This window comes from Myotis nattereri, assembly GCF_964212035.1.
Source record: "Myotis nattereri genome assembly, chromosome: 5".
Taxonomy (NCBI): Eukaryota; Metazoa; Chordata; class Mammalia; order Chiroptera; family Vespertilionidae; genus Myotis; species Myotis nattereri.
The window spans coordinates 81948967-81976717 of NC_138080.1; the positions used below are offsets into that span (position 1 = coordinate 81948967).

General features: G+C 36.5%; 1 protein-coding gene across 6 annotated transcripts in view; it reads left to right on the forward strand.

The window, feature by feature from the left end:
- Positions 1 to 27751, forward strand: part of LOC308518964 (ankyrin repeat and KH domain-containing protein 1) — a gene marked incomplete at its 3' end in the record, with an annotated part of 123349 nt that overhangs the window by 44640 nt on the left and 50958 nt on the right. For 4 of the 6 annotated variants that reach the window (XM_081090794.1, XM_081090790.1, XM_081090791.1 and 1 more), the window contains exons 10-11: positions 5853 to 5962; positions 17625 to 17681. In XM_081090794.1, the coding sequence (XP_080946920.1) occupies positions 5853 to 5962; positions 17625 to 17681 (167 nt within the window). Of the gene's footprint in view, positions 1 to 5852; positions 5963 to 17624; positions 17699 to 27751 lie in introns of those variants that run through there. The other 2 variants (XM_081090793.1, XM_081090795.1) reach the window with 2 other exon arrangements.

Below are 27751 nucleotides of genomic sequence, written 5' to 3' on the forward strand. Positions count from 1 at the left end.
ATGGGAGAGAAACATCGATCAGCCGCCTCCTGCACATCTCCTACTGGGGATGTGCCCGCAACCCAGGCACACGCCCCTGACCGGAATCGAACCTGGGACCTTTCAGTACGCAGGCCGACGCTCTATCCACTGAGCCAAACCGGTTTCAGCTGAAATAATTTCTTAATCCAGATGGTTAATAGTTCAGATGATTATTTAGATTTTGAATTAGTGCACAAACTGACCATACAAGCAGATCTCTTCCCTGACTCAAATACTATTAATCACTATAATTAGTATATACATTATTCAGTCACTGTTCCTTCATCATTTTCAGTAACTATGTCCCATTCAAGTGTCTTTCTCATGTTAGTTACACCTCAATTAAAAAATAGTCTTTCTGCCTGGCTGGTGTGGCTCGGTGGTTGAGCTTTGACCTCTGAACCAGGAGGTCATGGTTCGATTCCTGCTTAGGGCACATGCTCAGATTACAGGCTTGATCCCTGGTGTGGGGCATGTAGGAGGCAGCTGATCAATGATTCTCTCTCATCATTGATGTTTCTATCTGTCTCTTTCTCTCCCTTCCTCTCTAAAATCAATAAAAATATATTTTTTAAAAAAATTATTGAATGTCCAACATTCTGCTAATTATTAATTACCCCTGGTCCCTGTATCGTAAATTATTAAACACATTATTATAGATATAGAAACTGATGCACAATCATGTTTCATAATTTCCCTAATGTATCCCAGCTAATCAGTGACAGAGTCAATACTTAGAACTCCTAACATTTTTTATTACATCACCATTGATTCTCGTATTGAGCTACTTTTGCTAATTTGAAGCATAGTTTCCAGAATTATCTTAGATATTTGAGAATCACTTTTTTATATGATCACTACCTAAAAAATTTTTTTTCTAGATTAAAGTATGATTTATTTACATAAAGTTCTTTTAGCACTAAAGAAAAATCCAATAGGTCTTTTAAAAAAATCTTTATTGGCCGAAACCGGTTTGGCTCAGTAGATAGAGCGTCGGCCTGCGGACTAAAAGGTCACAGGTTCGATTCCGGTCAAGGGCATTTACCTGGGTTGCGGGCATATCCCCAGTAGGAGATGTGCAGGAGGCAGCTGATCGATGTTTCTCTCTCATCGATGTTTCTAACTATCTCTCTCCCTTCCTCTCTGTAAAAAATCAATAAAATATATTTTTTAAAAAAAATCTTTATTGTTGAAAGTATTACAGATGTCTCCCATTTTTCCCCCATTGACTCCTTCTAGCCCGCCTCTGCCCCTAATATGTCTTTTAATACATTGCCTACACAATTTTCTAAAAATGAAAAACGTTTTTTTATGGCATTTTTCCACACCATATAGGCAATGTAATTTAATGAATCCTAAGAACCCATTATCAGCATTAGCAATTTTTAATTTATGGCTAATCTCATTTCATCTATATGTCCTTCAATCCCCCATTATTTTTATAAAATTATTTTGATTTAAAATAAACATTTAAAAAATTTTTGCTGAGATAAAATTATATTGTGAAATGCTTACCATAATAAGTGTAGCTAACATCTGTCACCATACATAGTTACAAAAATATTTTTAAATTAAAATTTTAATTTTTAAATGTGAAAGTAAATTATTTTTAAAATAAGCTTATTTTTATAAATTAATTATAAAAATATTTCAATATGTATCTCTAAAACATAATATTTCAAAAAATAACAGTGTACCCTGGCTGGTGTGGCTCAGTTGGTTGGGCATCATTCCGTGCACCAAAAGGTTGCCGGTTGGATTCCTAGTCGGGGCATATGCCCAGGTTGCGAGCTCCATTCCCCAGCTGAAGGTGTGCAGGAGGCAGCCAATTGATGCTTCACTCTCAGATTGATATTTCTCTCTCCCTCTCTCTCTCTCTCGCTCTCTCTCTCTCTCTCTTCGCTCTCACTCTCGCTCTCTCTCTCTCTGCTGCCTCTCTTGCTTTCCCTTCTTCTCTTTCTAAAAATCAATAAAAATATATTTTTAAAAAGTAAAAATACTATTTCCTACCTAAATTTTTTAGTATAATTAAATATCCAAGGAGTTTTCATAATTTCCTGATAGTCCTATAAATGTGTATGTTTGTGTAATGCCTTTTGTGAATCAGTATTCAAATAAGATTCATATAATAACTATTGGTAAATATGTCTCTTAAATCTCTCTTAATCTGTAGGCTCCCCTTCCATCTTTCTTTTCTTATTCCTTCTAAGTTTTGGTTAAAGAAATGGAATGTTGTCCTAGCCGGTTTGGCTCAGTGGATAGAGCGTGGGCCTGCAGACTGAAGGGTCCCGGGTTCGATCCCTGGTTTGATTCTGGTCAGGGGCACATGCCCGGGTTGTGGGCTCGATCCCCAGTGGGGGGCATGCAGGAGGCAGCCAATCAATGATTATCTCTTTCATCATTGAAGTTTCTGTCTCTCTCCCTCTTCCTTCCTCTCTGAAATCAATAAAAGTATATATTTTTTTTAAAGGAATGCTTATGTTTTAGGCTCTCTATAGTACAGATTTTGTTAATTACATTTCCATTTCATTTAATTTGTTTTTCTGTCCCTTGGATTTCCTATAAAGTAATAGTTAGATCTAAAAACTTGACTGAATTAGATGTGTGTGTGTGTGTTTACTAGACTATTTTATAGGTAGTATTTGTTATTTATAGTATTTATTATCTTGAGGAGATAATAAATGTTTGATGTCTCTTTTTGTAATATTATCAGCCATTGATGATCATTGCTTAGATCCATTAATTCAGTAGGGTTGCAATGTGGTGATGTTGTAAAGTCGACTGTTTCTTCTTTTCTTGTTTATTAGCTAGACTATGTCTATAAAGAGAAACTTCCCCTCATGAACTATTTGATTACTCTTAGGTGTAAATAATATATGAATAGCAGTATAAATGTTTGATTTTTTTTTTTTAAGTTCCCACAAGGGTCTTTCTCTTTTTTAATCCTCACCTGAGGACATGTTACACCAATTCTAGAGAGAGAAAGGGAGAGAGAGAAACATCATCGGTTGTCTACCACATGCACCCAACTGGGGATCGAACCTGCAACCCAGGCACATCCCCTGACCAGAATTGAACCCTCGACCCATTGTTGCACCGGGACATGATCCAACCAGATGCTCCAACCAACCCAGCCATCTGGCCAGGGTTTTTTTCACCCTTTACTAGAGGCTCGGTGCATAGGATTCGTGCACTGATGGGGGCATGGCCTGCAGGGATCGGCCCGCTGTGGGAGTGCCGCTCATCCTGGTCAGCCGAGCGGCTGTGGACTTGCCCTCTGAGAGGCTGCTCCCTGGTCTGGCATCTTCCATGGAGCCAGAGCACTCGCCTCTCAAGGGGACCCAGTTGGGGCCGGGCCCAGGGACAATAGCACTGAGAGGCAGTGGGGTAGGCCTCAGTCCCATGGTGGCCACAAACCTGCCTCCCAGCCTCTGGGGTCAGCTCTGCGAGCCTAGTGGCTGCAGCAGTGCTACACAGCCTGCGGGCATCCAGAGAAGGCGGCAGGGAGTGAGGAGGAGGAGCCTGGGAAGAGGAGGTGATGATCGCAGCCTGGGTTCCTGCCCATCGGCCCAGGGTTTGCAGCAGGAGCAGCCATTCATCCCGGTCAGCCAAGCGTTGCTCCCACTGTGGTACCACACTGACCACCAGGGGGCAGCTCCTGCGTTGAGCGTCTGCCCCTGGTGGTCAGTGTGCATCATAGCGACTGGTTGACCGGTCATTCTACTTGTTCAGCCATTCGGGTCGCTGGCTTTTATTATATAGGATTAACATTTCCAAAATAATGAGGTGGTCCTCTAGCATCCTTCAGTAATGACCAATAAAGTATTTTATTTATTTGTTTACTTATTTAGTCCTCACTCCAGGACATGCATAGAGAGAGGAAAAAAAAAGAGGGAGGAAGAGAGAGAAAGAGAAACATCAGTGTGAGACAGAAACATTGATCGGTTGCTTTCCATATGTGTCCAACTGGGGATCAAACCCACACCCCAGGTATGTGCCCTGGCCAGGAATCGAATCGCCAACCTTTTGGTGTACAGGATGACGCTAAACCAACTGAGCCACTCCTGCTGGGCAAGTGTTTTTATGTTTTGATATGGACATTATTTTGAACTTTTGGATTTAAACATCTATGATGGCTTTTACCTCACCACAGTCCTCATTTTTGTTTTTAATGTAAAAATTGTCACAAGGTACTGGCAATTTGACTATCTTTGGTCAATAAGATTATCTCCTAAATTCTTTTGATATGATCTCATTATAGTCTTTGAGGTTTCTTTGCTTTTTTGTTGTTCATCCTCACCCGAGGACGTTTTTTCACTGATTTTTTGAGAGTGGAAAGGAAAGGGAGAGACAGAGAGAAAGATCGCTGTGTGAGAGACATATCAGTGTGGTTGCCTCAGCACACACGGGATCAAACCTGCAACCCAGGTACATGCCCTCGACTGGAATTGAACCTGGGGCCCTTCAGTCTGCGGGCCGACACTCTATCCCAGCGGTTCTCAATCTGTGGGTTGCGACCCCTTTGGGGGTCGAACGACCCTTTCACAGGGGTCGCCTAAGACCATCGGAAAACACATATATAATTACATATTGTTTTTGTGATTAATCACTATGCTTTAATTATGTTCAATTTGTAACCATGAAAATACATCCTGCATATCAGTATTTACGTTACAATTCATAACAGTAGCAAAATTACAGTTATGAAGTAGCAATGAAAATAATTTTATGGTTGGGGGTCACCACAACATGAGGAACTATTAAAGGGTCGCGGCATTAGGAAGGTTGAGAACCACTGTTCTATCCACTGAGCCAAACCAGCTAGTGCGAGGTTTCTTTGCTTTCTGATATGCTCATCTTTGCAGCTTTTGCCCCAATCTTGGAACCAATCATTTTTTCTAAGAAGCACTCATTCCACTTAGTAGGAAATGATACTTAGAGACCACAGTCTAAGTTAAAAGTGCTGTTTCTGCTTGGTCTATCATTGTCTCTGGTCTTTATAGTTGGTCAGATTTAGGAAATATTTATTTTTCTTATAGATAAAATACATCATGAGTTCATGTCAATACTTCTAATACTAACCTCAGCAATGTCATATCTGTGTTTTCTCTTAATGCCAAAAAATTTCACTTCTTGCCAAAGGATTACTCATTTTATTTTTATCACAATATCTATAGAACTGTCTCAGAATACAATCCAACACTACCACCAATATGATTTCTGAAAACTGGTATTTTTTTGTTTTTGTAGCTCTTTCATTTCTTAGGGTATTTCTTATGAGGATGTGAAGGCAGATTTTACTGTGCTTTAAAATCATTTGGTATAGTTTCTGTGTGACTAAAAGCATTTTTACAAAGTATGTTTAAAGGAAAATTAGGATATTTAAAATACATACCAATAATTTCATCAGGTTTTTTTTGTTGGTTTTTTTGTTCTGTTTTGTTTTTAACATTTAGGACTATTGTGAAGTAAAAGCCATCATAGTAAAAGCTCTCATAATAGTATCCATATCAAATTTAATTTTTAAAAATATGTTTTTATTGGTTTCAGAGAGGAAAAGAGAGGGAAAAAGAGATAGAAATATCAATGATGAGAGAGAATCATTGATCGGCTGCCTCCTACATGCCTCCTCCTAGGAATTGAGCCCAAAATCTGGGCATGTGCCCCACCAGGAATTGAACTGTGACCTCCTGGTTCATGGGTCAATGCTCAACCCCTGTGCCATACTGGCGAGGCTTCATACTTATCAGTTTCACCAAATTGCTAAATTAAACTATTTAATATAATGTATAATTCACAAAGTAAATTTATGATTGTTTTTTGTTTGCTAGGTGCTAATGTTCATGCTACAACAGCAACAGGAGACACAGCCTTAACCTATGCTTGTGAAAATGGACATACAGATGTTGCAGATGTTTTACTTCAAGCAGGGGCTGATTTAGTAAGATATTTTTAATTTCAAATATTTTTGTTTTAATTCTCATTTATTTCTTTTTAACATTTAGAAAAAGCTAATAAAGTTCAATAGTTTGCATGCTTTATATAAAATAACTTTAAAAAACACTTGGCTATTTGTTCTACAGTGGGGCCTTGACTTACGAGTGTCCCGACTAACGAGTTTTTTGAGATACCAGCTGTCTCTCTGCCAATTTTTTGCATTGAGTTGACAGAGTAATTTGAGTTAATGAGCTCCTTAACGAGCTCCTTAACGAGCTCCGTCTCGGAACAAATTAAACTCGTAAGTCAAGGCCCCACTGTAGTTTTATTGCATTTAATAACAATATTTAAAAATAACTTAGTTTTTTCTTCTCACCCAGTCCCAATTGACATCCTTACACTTTTTAAACTGCCCTTTATTAGACATATTATAAATTCAATGATATGTTTACAGAATAGAATAACCTGTCAAATCACTTTGATTTCTTTTGTTTCTCTAATTTGACTTTAAGAATAAAGCTATCATCTTTCTAACATTATTAAAGTATTCTATTATTTTTCTGTTCTTTTAGTATTTTTCAGTTTGGCTTTTCAAAGTTTTAAATTAGATGGCAGATTTATGTGTGTAATATTCCTTACAACTGTGGGAATTGTAAATCATATCCCACTTAAAGGTTTATGCTTCTTGCTGAAATGTGTGCTTTGATTCATTTTTATTTTGTAAGGGTTCTTTAAACTGCTTTCTGGTTTCTCACAAAATTCCCTTATATATTTCATAAAAATGTATGAGACATGTTATAATGAATCAAATTTATTAGTTTTAGTTATTTGGAAAAAACTGTGCAAGTATTGTCTTTTAAACCATTTCTAATAACAGACATTCCCAAATAGATGCCTGAGATTATTGGAAAATAATTATTGACTAAAGTAAATGTATAGTATAATTATGCCATTTACTACTATTTCTACTAATACTAAATATTATAATAACACTAGCATTCATTATTATTAATTAGGATCTTCCCCATCAGTTAGAATTTCTGAGGTGTACTTACTAATATTTATTTGAGAATTAGAGGCCTGGTGCATGAAATTTGTGCACTCCCTCAACCCGGCCTGCACCCTCTCACAGTCTGGGAGACCTCGGGGGATGTCCAGCTGACGGCTTAGGCCTGCTCCCCACAGTTGAACATCCTTAGCGCTGCCGCAGAGGCAGGAAAGGCTCCTGCCAGCACTGCTGTGCTCGCCACCCGTGAGCCTGGCTTCTGGCTGAGTGGTGCTCCCCCTGTGGGAGTGCACTGACCACCAGGGGACAGCTCCTGCATTGAGTGTCTGACCTCTGGTGGTCAGTGCACGTCTTAGCTACCGGTCATTCCATCGTTCAGTCGATTTGCATATTATCCTTTTATTATATAGGATTATGACAGAGAGACATGTTAAATAGACCTCAATCTTCTGCCTTCTTTCTATATCTTTTTCCTTTTTTAAAGTTGCTTTGGGACATCTGTAAAAATTAAGAATTGTCATATTTCACCACTTGAAATAAAGAAATAGAGTAGGAAAAAAAAGAAATAGGGTCGAACATAAAAGCTTAGATACTATAAAGATATGTAATATTCGTATCCTCCAAATTCTTACCTGAATTCTCTCTTCCATTTTTCTGCAACAAAGTCACTTTCTCAGCCTGTTTGTTGAGAGTTTTTCTGAAAATATTAAATAGGAAAAAGATAAACTGTTAAATGTATTCTAGTGTATAGCGTAATCTTACTCATTTTGATTGATTTGAGTTAGAAATCTATTATGAAATACTAGAGGCCTGGTGCATGTGCACTGTTGGGGTCCCTCAACCTGGCCTGTGCTATCCGGAACTTCTCAGGGGATGTCGGATTGACCCCCGCAGGTGCATGAATCCATGTGTTGAGCATCTGCCCCCTGGTGGTCAGTGCACGTCATAGCTACCGGTCACATGGTCAGGCAGTTGTTCAGTCGCTTAGGTTTTTATATACATAGATTTTCAAATGTTTTATTTGTATAGTCTTCTGGAATTATGTAGTGTTTGTGATTAGAGTTCTTGAGAAGATTTGCATTAAATGAACAAATAGATTTGAATTTAATGTTTTACATTTAAAATATTAGATTTAAAAATGGCTCAGATAAATACATATCTTAATTAAATACAAAGGTAATACTGTTATTTTAACAATTATTTTTCTATTTTGCAATCTGTCTTTGCATTTCATATTTACATGTAATTATAATACCGTTTTTTTTATTTTTTCCACTATTTTTGCATAATCTTCATATTATTATATACTCTATCTTTATAATTCTTTCATAATATTTCATCAAGTTAATGAACCATAACCACTTACTATTGAAGTTTGACTTGCTTTTCATTTCTCACTGTTATAAATACTGTTAGGTTTAATAATTTTATATGCGTAACTTTTTCTTCTTTTCCTCCTTTTCAGTTATTTTATATATTGATTTTAACTTTTAAAAATATATTGCTTATCACATGCTTTTGCAGTCTGTGGACAGACATTTCAATTTTAATATTAGTTCTTTTACTAGTTATATTCTTTATAGAAGATGTGGAAAGTGTAGGAAAGCATAGTAAGTTGGTATTTAAAACCTATAAATAAACTTTGTAATTTCAGACTTTACTATAAGCCAGAGAGGGGTGAAAAAAACCTAGTCAAATATAAGAAGTGAGTAAAGCAGGCATTATCAGTTCCTGAGTCCTGAGAAAAATGATTGCTAATTCTTACTAGCTGGACCTTGCAAGGCAGTAGCATCTTTCTTGTCCTTTATTCTTTGATGCTATCTCCTAGTATCTGTTTTGTGCTATAGTAATTTCCTCCAGTGGTTTGCAGATGGAAGACTTTCCTCTCCCATTGCTTGGAATGGAGATATAGTCCATTTGAACATTCCATAGGTGTGTTCTTGATATCTAGGTTTGCTAGTTCTTTAAGTTAAATAGATGTTATTGTGGGTTGGTTGGGCACCTTCGTTTTGGAGAACTATTTTCATGCTTAGTTTCAAATAAGGATGTACAAGTAAGTAAACCTTTGGAACATAATTTGGACCAACCCTCAAGCCTTAATTAGATTTTAGAGTTCAACTTTTGCCATAATTCAAGGTTTTGATATTATAATTTTTTAAAAGGAGCTTAAAAACTGTTGTTTTCCATTATTTAAAATATTCTGCACCAGAATCAGTTAAGATATTGATGTGAATTTTTAAAAACAATGACTAATGGTCTAGAACCATGGTCGGCAAACTGCGGCTCGAGAGCCAAATGCGGCTCTTTGACCCCTTCAGTGTGGCTCTTCCTAAGCCGTAGGAGTACCCTAATTAAGTTAATAACAATGTACCTACCTATATAGTTTAAGTTTAAAAAATTTGGCTCTCCAAAGAAATTTCAATCGTTGTACTGTTGATATTTGCCTCTGTTGACTAATGAGTTTGCCGACCAGAACAGTGGTCGGCAAACTGTGGCTCGCAAGCCATATGCGGCTCTTTGACCCCTTGAGTGTGGCCATGAAGTTTCAATCGCACTGTATGTGCGTGCCCGCACGTGGTATTTTGTGGAAGAGCCACACTCAAGGGGCCACAGTTTGCTAATCACTGGTCTAGAATGATACTAACTCTAGACCATTCTCAATAGTAACTGTTCATTAGACCAGAAGAGAAAGTTTTAATATTTCATACTTGTTCTCATCTCTATAGCTTACTTCATTCAGTTCAAGCACTTACGGCTTGATTTCTTTTACACAGTCTTCTAGCCCCCCTTCAGTTTTACTTCTCAATTTCAAGGTGGAGAATTTGCATAGTTAACTATTGAACAGTATAATTTGGATTATAAACCACTACTTTATTTTTTCTCTTGCTTGCTTTTAATTTTGATCTACTTTGTTGTCTGTTTTCCTGGTTTCCATGCCCAACCATTTTATTGTTATAGACATGATCCTTGTCTATGAAACATGACTGCACTGGGTCAGAGTTTCTAAAGACCCTAATGCAGCGGTTCTCAACCTGTGGGTCGCGACCATCGGAAAACACATATAGCATATCGGATATTTACATTACGATTCACAACAGTAGCAAAATTACGGTTACGAAGTAGCAACGAAAATAATTTTATGGTTGGGGTCACCACAACATGAGGAACTGTATAAAAGGGTCACGGCATTAGGAAGGTTGAGAACCACTGCAAAATATAGGTATGTAGTATGTTTAGATGACAACATTGTCTTGGCCAACATGTCAAAGGTTTTTTGATTTGGTGAGTTTTTGTGTTTTTCAAACCATTTGTGAAGATGGTAGAATCTCTCTTTTCATCATGGCATATTAATTTCAGCATTAAAACTTTGATACATTTGTGCTCAACCAGTGTGGCTCTGTGGTTGAGTGTTGACCCATGCACTAAGAGGTCACCTGTTCAATTCCCGATCAGGGCACATGCCCAGGGTGCGGGCTCAATCCCCAGTAGGGGATGTGCAGGAGGCAGCTGATTGATGTTTCTCTCTCTTTTCCCTCTCCCTTTCTCTCTCTCTAAAATCAATAAAAATATTTCTTTTAAATTCAGGAAAACTTTGATACATTTGTTAAGATAGAAATATTTGTCATCTTTAGAATTTCCTTCACATGTATTTGCCAACAAAGCTGAAGTTGAAATGGGAGAGAGGGTGGTGTATAAATTAGGTAAATAAGTATACTTCCTTGTGTCTAGCTCCTTGGTCTTTTATTACTAGAAGATGTATACCATAGTATAATTGATCAGTAGGTTCTGAACGCAAGGAGAATTTCCTATAAAAAAAAAACCAGCATAGATATTATAGAAGGTAAATACATGCTAATTATGTCTTACCAAGAGATTTTGTGACTCAGCTCAGCATTATGTAGGCCTGAATTGCTATTCAAAAGTAAATCTACTTAAAGGAAGAAATGCCTATGAAAGGCATCTTATTATCCTAGATCTGAGTGGAGATCCAAAAAGAACTGATGCCACCGGACATTAGATGAGGCACCTAAATTTTCATCATAGCCATCAAATCGCTGATCTATAAGCAAATGTTTGCCTCAATACTCTCATCTGTGAAATGAAATCTATTATTTTCTGGACTATTTTACCATGGTTGTATAATATATTCTTACGTTGGCTCTGTTGGGTGTCCTTAGGCAAATCTCTTAAATTCTTATAGGCTTCTTTTGTTGTTGTTTTCCTACCCCTTTTTATGAGGGGTTTGGACTAAATGATCTTTAATGACTTTAGCTTAAGAAATCTAATTTCATTATTTCTAAAGAACAAGTTAACCAACTCCCTGTTTAGATAGACTAGATGATATTGAATGCTCTGTTAGCCCAAAAAATGTGTAAAAGGCTGAGATCCTCTAAGAAAGTGAATTCTTAAGATATACATCATCATTATGATAATGGTGTAACCGTTATATAAATTATTATATCACTTAAAATCTATGTATATACTTGATGTACTTATGTGACCCCAACCACTATTTTGAGTTACTTATAATTAATAATTAGCCAACTTTGCTTATTTTAACATTTTATAGATTATGTTAATAGATAAAAGTTATTAGTCCTTAAAATGCACAATTAATTTAGTCAGGTTACCCCAATAAAGAATAATCTGGCATTATAATGCTAAATCATTATCTCTTCCACTATGTCTTCTTTTAAAATATATTTCTATTGATTTCAGAGAGGAAAGGAGAGGGAGAGGGAGATAGAACATCAATGATGAGAGAAAATCATTGATCGGCTGCCTCTTACATGCCCCCTACTGGGGATTGAGCCCGCAACCATATGCCCTGATCGAGAACCGGGGAACTTTTGGTCCAAGGGACGATGCTCAATCCACTGAGCCACCACAGCTGGGCCACTATCAGTCTTTTTACTATCAATATTTTATCCTATTTAAATATTGTCAAAGAAGTAGGAAGATTTTTCTCAACATGGATTTTTGTTTTAAGCAAACTATTTCTTACTCCCTTGTGGAATTCTAAAGTTAGTCAAGAATATAGTCTCTCTGGTTATCTTTGGTATTATTCAGTTATAAATTTATTCTTTTTTTTTTTTTTGCAAGTAAAGTTTATTTCAAGTAGCAGAATAAACTTATGTTACATCATCTTCCTTTCATGTTTAATGTCTTAAAACTTCTTAAAATTTCCTTTGTTTAGGATTGTTGTTGTTTTTATCAGCTTTGGCTTTCAAGTATACATGAGATCTGAAAAACAAGAAAGATACCATTTTACTTTAGGATGTTTGTCACCTTAAAGATAGGGGTGGAAGAGGGAGAGGGTACCCATGAACATGAGATAGAACATAGTTCTTTTTTTATGCTCATAATGAATCTGCTTTAGATGAAATGGATCAGAGATAAATGGAACCAACTTAAAGAAGTATGGTAGGCATACAGTGTTACTAACTATGGAGTCTTTGCTATATTGAATAATAGTTGGTCCTATGTCACTTAGTTATTGTCCTCATTGTTGTGGCTAAATTTTTGCTTAACAAAACCTTAAAATTATTTGGAAAAATATATGTTTTTAAATTTTTTAAGTAGGTAACCTTTAAATCATTCAGAATTCACAAAGTATACTAGTAAAAATGTTTCATGGCTATTCAGTTTCCATCCCTATTGACAATCAGTGTTGTTCATTTCTTGGATCCTTCCAGAGATATTTTATGTATGTATGATGAAAAGTCACATATTTTGAAAGAAACATTCTTATTAAGGTTTAATTCATATAATTTCTTACTGAAATAGAATTTTGGTGTTATTATTATTGATTTTCTCTTGCGTTGACCATAGCGTTGAAGGATTTACTAAAAATTCAAACACTTTTACACTGAGGAAATTGGGCCCTTTGAATATGTCACAATGGTCTATCACTGATTTTCTTTCCTAAGCATAAAGTAAGCTCTCTGACCCTTATTGCTTTCCTTGGACTGTATTCTGCCAGCCAAATGAACTTTTGGGGGTCATTTTCCTAGAATAATTGAGCTAATGGGAACCTTAGCACCCTCTGGTTCTTACTCCTGGAATTTATTTTCTTAAAATGAGATTTGATACGGACTTCCCTTAAAAGTAAGAAAAAATTTTGAAGGATCACTTTGTTATCTATATTAAATCTTATGAAATATAAATGTGGACCAAGTCTTCTTTCATAAGATTTTTTTTTATTTAAGCAGTTATGTTGTGTGTCCTTCTGGCATTTCTATATACCCAAGTATGTGTATATTCTGTGTACGTGGGATCTATGTCTTTTTTTATAGGATGGATTTTTTATCACATAACGCTTTACTGCAACTTTTTCCTTTTAATATTTTTTTGTCAGTACCTATGGATTTCTCATTTCTTTTCACAGTTACTTATTTCTTAGTTATTTATTCATAAACATCTGGGTTATTAGGTTTAAGTATTACAAATGGTGTTACACTAAAATATTGTTAAGCACATTTACATATCTTTTCTACTTTTGTGAATATATCTATAGACATAAATTTCTAGAAGTGATATTCTAGTTATCAAAGGGCCCACATCTAAAATTTTGATCGCTGCTGCCAAATTGGTCAAAAGTGCTAAATCAGTCTATACTTCCATTAACAATTGAGACTTCCTGATTTCCCTCATTCTCATTAACATGAATTAGATCTTTTGTTCTTTTTTCCTTGATGGTTTAATTTTCTAAGCTTTGATCTTAGTTACCATGTTGGTTTGTTTTTCTTTTTTTTTTCTTTTTTTTCCATGTTTGTTTTAACTAAAAAGTCTCCCTGTGTTCCAAGTAGCCCTAGGAATTGCTTATTATTTGCTCCCAAAGCTTTGTTGAACTATATAAAACACAGGTATAAAGTTACTTTCTGGAAGAATACTTAGACATCATTTCCAAATGCAAATTTTGAAATATTTTGTTAAATTTTTTAAAATCTTTATTGTTCAGATTATACAGATGTGTCTCTTTTTCCCCCCCCCATAGCTCCACTCCACCCAGTTCCCACCCCACCCCAGGCCCTCGCCACCCTACTGTCCACGTCCATAGGTACTGCATACATGCATATAAGATCTTTGTCCAATCTCTTCCTGCACCTCCCCTCACCTTCCCCCGAGAATTGTGTCTGCTCCATTTCCATGCCCCTGATTCTATTACATTCACCAGTTTATTCTGTTCATCAGATTTTTTATTCATTTGATTTTTAGATTCACTTGTTAATAGATCTGTATTTGTTGTCACGTTGTTGTTCATAATTTTTTATCTTTACCTTTTTCTTCTTCCTCTTCTTAAACAATACCCTTCAGCATTTCATATAATACTGGTTTGGTGGTGATGAACTCCTTTAGCTTTTTCTTGTCTGTGAAGCTCTTTCTCTAAATGATAGAGCTTCAATTCTGAATGATAGCTTTGCTGGGTAAAGTAATCTTGGTTGTAGGTTCTTGCTATTCATCATTTTGAATATTTCCTACCACTCCCTTCTGGCCTGCATAGTTTCTGTTGAGAAATCAGCTGACAGTCGTATGCATACTCCCTTGTAGGTAACTAACTGTTTTTCTCTTGCTGCTTTTAAGATTCTCTTTGTCTTTTGCCCTTGGCATTTTAATTATGATGTGTCTTGGTGTGGTCCTCTTTGGATTCCTCTTGTTTGGGGTTCTCTTCGCTTCCTGGACTTGTGGGTCTGTTTCTTTCACCAGGTAGGGGAAGTTTTCTGTCACTATTTCTTCAAATAGGTTTTTAATATCTTGCTGTCTCTCTTCTTCTGGCACCCCATAATTCAGATATTGGTACGCTTGAAGTTGTCTCAGCGGCTTCTTACACTATCTTCATATTTTTGGATTATTTTTTCTTTTTGCTCTTTCGGTTGTTTCCTTGTATTTCAAGTATTTGACTTGATTCTTGGGATGCTCTAGTCTACTGTTGAATCTCTGTATATTATTCTTTATTTCAGTCAGTGTATGCTTAATTTCTGACTGGTCCTTTTCCATTTTTTTGGCATTCTCACTAAGATCCTTGAAGTTCTCAGTAAGTTCCTGAGAGGTTTCTAGAAGATTCTTGAGTAACCTTATAACTGTGGTTTTGAACTCTATATCCAGTATTTTGCTTTCTTCCTTTTCTTTCATTTGTGACATGTTTCTTTGTCTCTACATTTTGGCTGCTTCCCTGTGTTTGTTTCTATGTATTGGGTAGCTCCTAAGTCTCCTTGAGTTGATAGAGTGGCCTTGTATAGTAGGTGTGCTATCGGGCCCAGTGGCTCAGCTTCCCCAGTTACCTGAGGTGGACACTCTTGGTGCACCCCTTTGTGGGCTGTGTGCACAGACTTGTTATAGTTGAGCCTTGATTGCTGTTGATATCGCTGGGAGGAATTGACCTCCAGGCCAATTGGCTGTGTCCATAATGGAAGAGCTGCTGTGCAGGAGACACCCTTATGGGGCAGGACTTGCTTCAGTGGGGCTTTGGTGCTCACTGAGTCTGCTCCTTGAGTGTGTCACTTATGGATGTGAAGAGTTGTAATCTTGTATGGTCTTGCACTGACCATTGGATACACTGGCTCTTGGATCTCCAAGGAGGTGCAAAATCAGCCACTGCCTGGGGCCACCCAGCAGGAGCTACGGAGAAATCTGCAGATTCCTCCTCTTTATTGGGTTTGCAAGTGCCCAGAGGAGGCCCAGCTGAGAAGCAAGGCAGGCTGGTGCTGGTGTGGCCTTGGGCCTTCTTTTGATAGCTTTGGGGCTCCCTGACCCAGCTGCAGCTTGTTTGACAGGTTTTAGGCTGAGAAAGGACAGACCATTCATATGCAAAAGCTGCTTCCACACAGCTTGGGTGGGGTTGTAAATTGGGTAAGGTGGGGTCTTAGAATCTGCAGGGCAGAGCAAACAGCAATGCTGCCAGTCAGCCCTACACCTGGGAGGTCCCAACACAGGAACAATGACTGTTGCGAGCACCTCCGTCTGGAAGAAAACTGCTCCCGCATTCCTGCCCCGATGCCAGACCATGCCAGACCAGTTTCTCCCCGTATGTGTCTGGCTCCCCCCCCCCCCCCCCGAGTCTTGCCCAGCCCTGGAGCTCAGAGCAAGCAGGAGCTTGTATCTCCCTCCCAATTAAAAAAGCGGCACAACTGGGTGCCAGCCCGTGCCACGCTTCCGCACCTCCTACCAGTCTCAATGCGCTTTCTTCTTAACCTCTCTAGTTGTAGTACTTCCACTCAGCCAGCTTTCCTGTGGTTCTGGATGATAGTTATGTATTTTAGTTGTAATTTTGATGTGGTTGTCGGAGGCAGCAAGTACAGGTGTTTCCCTATGCTGTAATCTTGGTTCTCACCTGTTAGTCTTTTTAAAGAACATATTTATTTTTAAAAAGTCAAATATTTAGACAGTATCTATTGACTTCATTCTGAAAGAGGAATGAAATGTATCTTGCACCATAAGGTTTTCAGGAGTTATATTTTATTATTACTTTAGTTGTATAACATTTACATTCTGTTTTATGACCCTGTTTCTCCCAGTTGTTTAGGTTGATTCAGTGTTAATTTTACTAGTCTTTCATATGATATAGTTTCTTAATCCCTGAGTGCCTGAACTTGATTTCAGAGAGGAAGGGAGAGGGAGAGAGAGATAAAAACATCAATGATGAAAGAGAATCATTGATCAGCTGCCTCCTGCATGCCTCCCACTGGGGATCAAATCCTGGGGCATGTGCCCTGACCAGGAATCGAACTGTGACCTCCTGGTTCATAGGTCCATGCTCAACGGTTGAACCACACTGGCCGTGCCCAACTCACTTTTAAATCTCCTCTTACTGTTATATCACTTTGTTCAGCTATTTAAAGAATTTATGTGCTTTAATTTTTTTTGAAAGTGTAGGGAAATATTTCACTTTTATTGTTTCTATTTTTGTAGGAACTTCTTAAGTTCTAGGTTGGATACTTTGTGATTATTCATATTTGAATGGGGCTTGCCATTTGTTGCAAATCATATAGGGGTGGGGCAGGGAGAGGAAGCGAGCCTTAACAAATGTAGTTGTTTCACAATTCTCTCACCAAATCTCTACTATAGGAGCATGCATCCCCTTAAGGTAAGCACATCTCCCAGGTAGGAGGTAGGAGGTAGGAGTGACTTAGAAAAAAAGCCTTCTCTAGGCTCCATTTCTTTTATTTGGAGACTAGTTAACTCTGGTTAGTGACTGCAAAGCTTATTACTGTTTCCTCAATTATATTCTTGTCTCACCTTCAAGTACTTTCTCTCTGTTAGGAGTCTATATCTAGAGAAAATACAGATATTCTCCCTCTCAAGTTTTAGTTGAAAAGTATGAGCACTACGTGCATTTAAAAATAACTATGTAGTTATCTTATAATGTTTTCCTTACTTTTTCTCTCAACTTGTGATATCCCCAAATCATTTAATTATTTTCTTTAGTTAGATGTTAAAAGATATTGTTCTTGATTCTGTGGCTTTAGTTGTTGGGAGACAAAGGCATGAAAAATCTCTGCTCCTGGATTATATTCTCTACTGATGAGAATCTTTCTCGTTAAAGAGCCTGAGTTTAATAAAGCCCAGCATCTGAAGTACCAGACAGTCACAAGGTCTTCATGGCCAAATGTGATTTTCATTTTGGAATAAGATCCGTGAGTTGTTCTTTTTCCTTTCACAGGACAAGCAGGAGGACACGAAGACTATTTTGGAGGGCATAGATCCGGCCAAGCATCAGGTGAGGGTGGCCTTTGATGCTTGTAAGCTACTACATAAAGAATAGATGTTGTAGGTAACCAGAACTCTGGATATCTGAATTCCAACCAAGAAGTTCCAGGACCCTGGTGGGTGACAAAGGAAATCCTCTTCAATTGAAACAGATTATAAAGTTTAAATAAAAAAAAAGATTTACATTACTAGTAATTTGCTTCCTTAGTGTTCTTTTTATATGGTATTCCTAACAAATCTCATAGGTGGAAATAGATTTTCTTATTCAGAGAGTTAGTTCTTTCGTATTCTCCCTATTGGGAGAGTTAAGATACCCCAGAGGAAAAGTCTCAATTATAAAGTCCTGCATTCAATTTTGTTCATCAGAAATCTGAAACTTAGATTTAGAGTACTATATTTGATTTTAAAAATAGAACCCTCAGCCTGTCCAGTGTGGCTTGGTGGTTGAGCGTCAACCTATGAATCGAGGTCACAGTTCAATTCCCAGTCCGGCACATGCTTGGGTTGTGGGCTCGATCCCCCCTGGGGGTGTACAGGAGGCAGCCAGTCAATGATTCTCTCTCATCACTGATGTTTCTATCTCTCTCTCCCTTTTCCTTCCTCTCTGAAATCAATAAAAATATATTTAAATATATGTATAATCCTCAGATAAACAAAAAATTAGTTATAACATTTACTATATTATTCATGCCCTAATTTATATACATTAAAATTTTTCTTCTTAAAATTGTCTCCTGTTACCTCATTCTGAAATTAATTTTTAAAAAGGTGAACACTTATTTATAAGCAAACATTCCTTTTCTTTGGAAAAAAAAAATGTGGAATTTGTGCCTAATAGTTTTAAAAATCAAGCAAAGTTAACATCCGTTGTAATCCAGAGGGATTTGTGTAAACTCAGGAGCAGTGCTTAATTTATAAATTATGAATAAATTATGATTGAGCACAATTAACTTAGGCTATCTAAAATAAAATTTTCAGTATCAAGCCACTCTTAATTATAATGCTTATTAATATCTTCATTAATGGCTTGTTGAATAAGAAGTTGTTATATTCTAATTTGAACAAAGTAAATTAATGTATTTCACAAAATATTATATGAAAATGTGAATTTTTACTCAGTTTGTGTAGTATCTCAGGCTCCTATCTAGAATGTAAAGCTGAGTATTATTTTAGAAAAGGTATTTCTTTTTCCCTGGATTTGTTAAAGGAAATGTAGTTATAAATCTCTCTCTCTAGCTATAAGTCTCAAAACTTGGGATACTTTTTAAAAATGAGGTTTGCAACCCCACATTTAGAGGCTCAGATTCAGCATATTTGAAATGGGAGTTTGCATTTTAACTAATATTCCAGGAGATTCTGATGAGAAGTCCGCCATACTCCACACTTTGAGACATTGCTGGAGTCTGTACAGATTATTCTGCATCATTGTAGAGTTCTGTTCTCTTTCCATCTTTGCTTTATAATCAGTCATTCTTCCTTCATTCAAACTGAAGAAGCTTGGTTTTTCTTTGTTACTTGTGATTTTTAGAAACGATGCTAAACAGAAAACCCTAAAACAGTGCCTCGCTTAATCTCTTCCTTCTCAATTCTCCCGAGGGTTATAAATCTCATCGTTAACAGTAGATCACTAAGGTAATGATGAATATACAGTGGTGGGTGGGAAGAACATATCCTGCAGGGGAGAGTATCAGAATCCTTTAGTATATATGTAGTATAAAACAGTCTACCTGCCTTTCCTGCGATTCTGATTCTTCCTCCCTAGACAAAGTTCTCCTCCACCTCCAAGAAAACTCTACCTCTGTGATATAGTTAAAATATATATATGCATGCCTTGGGTGCCCATGACTATGATTTTAAAGGAAATCAACTTATTTTGAAGAAAATAAACTTAATGTATAATTGAATTTTATAATCTAAAACCAAATGTCACCCCAATAAACTTAATAAAAACAAATAAAACCAAATAGATAAAAAACTGTACCTTTTTTCTCATAGTGTTTATCAGAACTAGAACTTTGTAGTGTATTTTACATGGATAAGCTTTTAGGGGGCATATGAGCTCTAATTATCCACTTATCACTATATTTACATTGTTAGTGATTAGCTAACCTTAATAAACTTTAAATATGACCTCCCACTTTTTTTTATTACAATGAAGCATATTTATTTCCAGCTAAGAGCTTCTGAAATATGTAACAGTGAAGCACTAGAACACCACCCAGGGCTGGGACTCAGCATGACCTACCACGTTTTAAATGTTAATTAAGGAATAACATATATACATCTTGTTTAATTTTGCTACTCAAAACTGGAAAACTTACCAGTTTTTTCTTAATCTAAAACTATCTGTAAAATACACAAAATTTCTAATGTGTTCTTTTTAAGGCCAAGTTGTTTTTTTCTAAGTTATTGTATGTTGAATGCATCTTTTCAGCTATCTCAAAGTTGCTTAAACATAAGTATAAATGACTTCCAGTCATGAAGTCAAGTTCACTTAGCTTTTTGAAACCTCTCTGTTCTCTATCATTTCAAGCACAGACATATTAAATAAAATATGGGAGAAAAACAAACTAAATTAAAAAATATGTTGCTATACCCAGCAACAAAAATTAACTCTCTGGACTAGAAATGGATTATGGATCTACAGTTGAAGCCATAGGCCCAAGAAGAATGTAGGCTTAAAAACATGGGCAATGGGACTGGAGTTTTAACTTCTGTTGTGACATAGGGACCCAACGCATCTCACATGGAGCAGGCCAATAGATCTAGTCTATGTGAATGAAGCAATGAACTGGGTGGGACCTTACTGTCTTACCTACCTGTGAACCAAGATGGGAAAAAAAGCTCCAAGCAGCTTCCCACAGTTGTAGTTGGAAATTAGTTCTTGTTAGAGGGGAGAAGCAAAGAGAGCAGTAACTAAAACCTGGAGAGCACCATTCTTTGATTTAGTGAGCAGAACTAAATAATTCTGTGGGGCCAGAAACTTAAGTTCCAATAAAAGATCTGAAATGGACTTAAAGGGCCAGACTGAAGCAACTGCCAAAACTATCTGATTAGAAGGGATAAGTTTGTGGATGGAAATAAAAGAAAAAAAACAACTCTCATGCAAAACGAGCTTCTTCAAATAAAAAAATTATAAAGCTCAAGTGCAAAATTATGTCCAGAGGTAGTCAAAATGTAAGTACATAAACAAAAAGCAGCAAAATAGGAGACTTTATGCCCAAGGAAACTGAAATAAAAGACTTTAATCTTGAAAATTTTTTAACATGTTTCTTTTAAACGATGCCCAATAATTGTAAAACAGTGTGAGGCAATAAAATGATAATTAATAATTAAAAACAAGTGGATATCAAATAAAGCAATTTAGACTTTGAGGGGGAAATTGGGAAATAAAAACGATATGTTAAATAAACAGTATATTGAATACAGTTGAATAAAGAATTAGTGAATCAGATGATAAAACAAATAATACAATATAGCACAAATATGAAGAGAAATTGAGAGTAAAAAGATAGATTGGGGAGTTCCAACATACATCTATTTGAAGTTCCTGAAGGAGAGGTTAGAAATAGAAAGCGGAAACAATGTTTGAAGAAATAATGATGTAGAATTTTCTAGAATTTAAGCCAAATATTAATCCTTTATTAAAAAATTAATCACTGAACAGAACAAATGAAACTAGAATTTTAAGGATAAAGAAAAAAATCTTAAGCCCTACCCGGTTTGGCTCAGTGGATAGAGCATCTGCCTGTGAACTGAAAGGTCCCAGGTTCGATTCTGGTCAAGGGCACATGCCCAAGTTGTGGGCTCGATCCCCAGTGGGGGACTTGCAGGAGTCAGCTGATCCATGATTCTCTCTCATCATGGATGTTTCTGTCTCTCCCTCTTCCTTCCTCTCTGAAATCAATAAAAATATATTTTCAAAAAATCTTAAAAGCTACTGGAGGAAAAATGCATTACTTATAAAGGAACAATAATCAACATTTTGACAGCAGATTCTCATCAATAATATTACACCCTGCCACCCACCCTGAGCCCAGGGCTTGCTAGAACCAGCCCCATCCTGCTGAGGTTCCCAAGTTAGCTGCAGGGTGGATATGCTGCAGCTCAATAGATTGTGGCTCAGAATCTCAAACAGCCTCCACCTTCAGTGTCGCCCAGAAATGAAGTGTGGCAGACTATGCCAACGCTGAGCCTTAATAAAGCCATTTTTGCTGTCTAATAACCACAGAAGATAATCTGGTTAATATTCTCAAAATATCAAGAGAAAATAGCAAAATATAGAATTTTGTACTTAACTACCATTCCAGAGGAGGAAAAATAAGCATATTTTCAGGTCTACAAAGAATAAAAGAGCTTAACACCTAAGACCCTTGCTAAAAGAACTACTAAAAGATGTGTACATCAATAAGGAGGAAAATGAACTCTGGAGGAAAGCCTGGGATACAAGAAGCTACGGTAAGCAAATAAATTGGTAAAACTATTATAAAAATTTTAGTATAAACGCTACATTTTTTTATCCTAACTTAAGGATATGTTTATTGATTTGAGAGAGAGAGAGAGAAATATCGATGTGAGAGAGAAGCATCAATCCCATACACACCCCAACTGGGGATCCAATCCACAACCCAGGTGTATGCCCTGACCAGGAATTGAACCTACAGCCTTTGGGTGTATGGGATAATGCTACAACCAATGGAGCCACCTGGCCAGGACCTAAACCCTAAAATTTTATGCTTAGGAACAAAGTAATACCAAAATTCTGGACAGCAATAACATGAAATTTAGAAGGATGTGTTAGAAGATTAAAAGCCATTCTAGGGCCTTGTGTTGATCAAACACTAAATAACTTTAGAATTTTTTAAAGAAAACATACAGCAGGTAATCAGGACAAATATAAATCTATTGGACTCAATGTCAAAGAGCAGAGACTTTTGAATTAGATTCAAAATAAAAGTCTCTTGCCGAAACTGGTTTGGCTCAGTAGGTAGAGCATCGGCCTGCAGACTGAAAGGTCCTGGGTTCGATTCCGGTCAGGGGCATGTACCTGGGTTGCGGGCACATCCCCAGTAGGGGGTGTGCGGGAGGCAGCTGATCGATGATGTTTCTAACTATCTTCCTTCCTCTCTGTAAAAAATCAATAAAATATATTTTTAAAAAGTCTTTTCAAGAAACAAACCTAAAGTAAAATGATAGGGGAAAATTGAAAAAGTGATAGAAAAAGTATGTAAGGCATTATTAATGCCAGACAAAATATAATTTTAGGCCAAAAGCATTTTTAGAGATAGATAAATGTTCCTCCAACTGATACAACAATCATTAATTAGTACTAACAATCTACTCTCCAGATAAAATAGAAAATTTGTAGTGATAAAATTTTTTCAGACTTCTATGAAAATGATCAAACATAAAACTATTGTTAAGAATAGGAAAATCAAGTTTGCGCTTATAAATAAATAGGCTATGTGCTCTTTTCCAACATGGAACGTGTAAAAATTGCCCATGTTTTAGGCCACAAAAAGTCTTTAAAACAAATTCCTTTGCCCTAGCCATTTTGGCCCATTGGATAGAGCGTCAGCCAGTACAATACATGCTGGCTAGATTCCGGTCAGGGGCTCGGGGCTCGTGCCTTGGTTTTGACCTCTGGGTGTGTGGGGGGGGGGGGGGGAGGGAAGGCGGGGGGGGGGGGGCGGGGGGTGTAGCAGGGCGCCGGGAGTTGGAGGCAACCAATCGATGTGACTGTCTCACATTGTTGTTTCTCTCTGTCTCTTCCCCTCCCAGTATCTCTAAAAATCAATGGAAAAAATATCCTCTCATGAGGATTAATTTTTTAAAAATCACACAAAACTACTTAATCAGATGGACTGCATTCTCTGATCTCTATTGCTTTAAAAGTACAAATCAACAATAAAACATTTTTTTAAAAATTCCATACACCTAGGAAATTAAAAATACTTTTACACAATTTGTGGGTTAAAGAGGCAATCATAGTAAAAATTACGAAGTGGAAATTATCACAAAAACTACACATCAAAACTTGGGTGAGAGGAGGATACAACTAAAGTGGTCCACAGAAGGAAAATGTTATGTGTATATACATGAGAGTAAATTAAGCTAATAATAGAACAACAACAGAAAAGGAAATAAAGATAAAAGCAAAACTTAATAGAGTAAAAAGCAGTATCATAAAAATAAGGATAAAAAGGAAAAAATAGTTGTGAAAAGCAAAATTAAAAGCTAAGTTTTAAAAATGACTGAGATAGATTAAATAAGCCAGACTTCAAAATGAGGAAAGGCATAGGTAAATCATAGACACTTAAAGGGAGTTAGGACTATTTGGTAAGATAGAGATCTTTAAAATTTGCAAGCCAATCATATGAACAAGCAATAAATTTGAGTACTTAGATGAAATTAATACTGTTAAATAAGTTAAAAATTATCAAAATTGACTCAGAATAGGAACCCTTGCATTGGCCATTGTGTCCAAGTGGTTAAAGCGTCAGCTCATGCACCAAAGGGTTGTGGGTTTGATTCTCGTCAAGGACATGTTCCTGGGTTGCATGCCCTGGGAGCGTGGGAGAGGTAACCAATTGATGTATCTCACATCTCTCTCTTCCTCTCCTTCTCTCTCACTCCCCCGCTCCCCTCCACTCTCTAAAAATCAATGGAAAAAATATCCTTGGGTGAGGATTAAAAAGAAAAAAAAAAAGAATAGGAACCCTCAATAGAACAATAACCATATTACAAATTAAATCAGTAGTTTTAAATCAGCCATCCAGTGGAGGTAAGAGGCCAAATGTTCAAGGACTACATAATCCCTATATTATTGTAGCTGTTCCCAAGAACAGAGAAACATGTTAAACTGCACAATATGTAAGTTTATAGCCTTAGAAAATAATTTTCTGTGTTTATAAAGGAAAATCATAATGTATATCCTGAAATTTTATTGATCTTGAACAAAAATTGGCTGTACTAATAAACCCCACATTCATAAGTAATATATACAAATTTGATTCCTATTTTAAAAGGATTTATTGGTCAGATATTTTGGTACAAATGATACATGTGGGACATACATTATTAATTTTAGGACATGAAATATTAATACATTTTAAAGTTTCAGTATTGTTTTACCAGCCAGTTTCTCAAACATAATTATATTGTTCAAAACCAAAGAAATGGCCCTAGCGGTTTGGCTCAGTGGATAGATTGTCGGCCTGCAGACTGAAGGGGTTTGATTCCCGTCAAGGGCATGTACCATGGTTGCAGGTTCCTACCTGGCCCCAGCCAGGTCAGGCCCCATGCAGGAAGCAACCAATTGATGTGAGACACATCGATGTTTCTTTCTGTCTTTCCCTCTCTCTTCCACTCTCTCTAAAAATCAATAGAAAAATATCCTCAGGTGAGGATTAAAAAAACAAAGGAAATTATATTTATAGGGAGTAAAATAAAATAGGCAGTTTTCATACTGTTCATTTCAGAAATTTTTGTTAGTATGTTGAATTTTGAAATTTGATTTGATCTTGGGACAAGTACTTTCTGATTTCTTTGATCAGCTATGGTAATTTATAAGTATATAGAATTAGTTAATTAAAAATTTAAAGCAGGGCAAAATCTTTGGCTTTGTGATCCAGTAATGTTGTTGGATGTCACTGTCAGGTATAAGAGATAAGAAAGAAAGAAAAAGGAAAAGTGACTTTATTGCCCACCCATGCTTTAGTAATAATGTAGATAATATAGATAATGACCATCTTACTCTAAGTTTAACTACTACTCTAAATTTCCTGTTAAATTAACTTTTCTTTCTCTTATTTACTTAGAAAATTAAAACTTCAAACCTCAGTACTATGAAAGGGAAGATTTAAGAGGTCAGTTATGCTAAGGTTCCTTCTTGGTAAACAGTATTCAGGCCCTTCATTGTTTTAGATGTTAGGTTTATAATGGTAAACAAAAATGGATGCAATTGCTGTTCTCATGGAGCCTACATTTTAGCAGCAGAGACATGTTAGCCAAATGGTTGCACAAACTAATATATGATTGGAACTTTTGAAGGAGCGGTTCATAGAGCTATAAGTCAAGAAGTTCAGGGAGGTCTTCCTTGAGGAAATGATTATTGACTTGATGTAAAGGATGAAAAAGAACTAATAGACAAATACTATAGGGAAAAGAGAACAGCTTGAGCAAAAAGCCCCTGAGGCAAGAGGGGAAATAAGTTGCTAAAGGAGTAATTTATTTCCAGTGTATTATTAGTTATGATATTTCAGAAATAAGTCAGGTGAAAAATTGGACAAACAACTTTCTAGTTCATTCTGAGTAAGATTTTCACAGTGTATATTCTGTTTTGTTTGAAGTTGCCAGAATCTTATATTTACCTATATTTGACTTTAGGTTTAAAATACATTCTAAAGCCAAATGTGTTGGCATTATCTATACCTTAGAGTTAAAGGTTGTTGTGTAATCAATATACACGGTGGGGTAAAGTAGGTTTACAATCATCCATACGGAAAATAATACAATAATTAATAAATAATAATACAAGAATAAACTCTGTTTCGCATACTCACAATTGTAAGCCTACTTTTGCCTCACCATATACATAATAATTAAAAGTTAAAGCATAAACTGATTTTTATAGTAGGTTGAAAGATTCTACACCAAGATTTTTAAAAATCTGCCCTGTCTGGTTTGGCTCAGTGGGTGGAGCGTTGGCCTGCGGACTGAAGGGTCCCAGGTTTGATTCCGGTCAAGGGCATGTATGTACCTTGGTTGCGGGCACATCCCCAGTACGGCGTGTGCAGGAGGCAGCTGATTGATGTCTCTCTCTCATCGTTTCTGGCTCTCTATCCCTCTCCCTTCCTCTCTGTAAAAAATCAATAAAATATATTTTTTTTAAAAAAGATTTTTTAAAATCTATTTTAGAGGACAGTTCCTGTCACCACAGGCCAATGTAATGTTTCCATTGGGTTGACAATCTACTCTTATTTTTCTTTTTTAAAATATATTTGTATTGATTTCAGAGGGGAAGGGAGAGGAAGAGAGATAGAAACATCAATGATGAGAGAGAATCATTGATCGGCTGCCTCTTGCATGCCCCACACTGGGGATCAATCCCGCAATCTGGGCATGTGCCCTGACCAGAAATTGAGCCATGATCTGGTTCATGGGTCAACACTCAACCACTGGGCCGCGTGGCTGGGCTCCACTCTTATTTTTCATTATTAGTTTGCCTGAGTTGTAGATTAGATAGTTATGTAAGTAGATTAAATTCTATCTTTTTGGCAAAGCAAACAATTTTTTAAATTTACTATGTATTAGGTAGCTAAAGGATTCTCAATTAGAACAGAGCTGAAATAAAGCTTGATTAATCACTGTTCTTTAGCAAGTATTTCTTAGTTACAAAAGAAGACCAGAATAACAGAAATTACTGTTTGCACACAGTGAAAAAGTAGATAGGTAAGAGAACTTTTCATAGAAGTGATGTTATCAGCTACATTTTAATATTTAGATGAGTGAATAAGAGTTCACAGATCTACCAGCAGATAGTGCTACTTACCATACAGGTATAATCCTTGTAGTGTCATTTGATATTAGGATGGTTGGAAGCTGTTTAGTCATGCATTCCTCTTGCTGGCAAACTTCCTAGAATAACAGTCCTTATTATATGATAAAAGTGTTTCTTTTGCCTTTGATACTCAAATATTTAATTTCTACTCTTAAGAAATATCTGCTCATGGTATATTTTTTGTTTTCTTTTTCCCTTTATTCCTGAAATAACAGTATTTTTCTTCAGGGATTGGTTTCTATCCTATGATAGAGTTCTTACTGAATTCTGATATAAGATCAAGATCCTCCTAATCACCTCACAATACTAAGGCTCCTTTATCACAGTTCAAATGAATAGTTTGGAAAATATCTTTTTAATCTTAGGATTAGGAAAATGCAGAGATTTCTCTTTGGGGCTCAAACTAAACATAAATATTATCTTTAATGGTTATAGTTTGGTATACAAAACTGAACTTGACCTTAAAAGGTTACACCACCTAGTGTGGACTGAAATTAATCCTATATTTTGGAGGAATT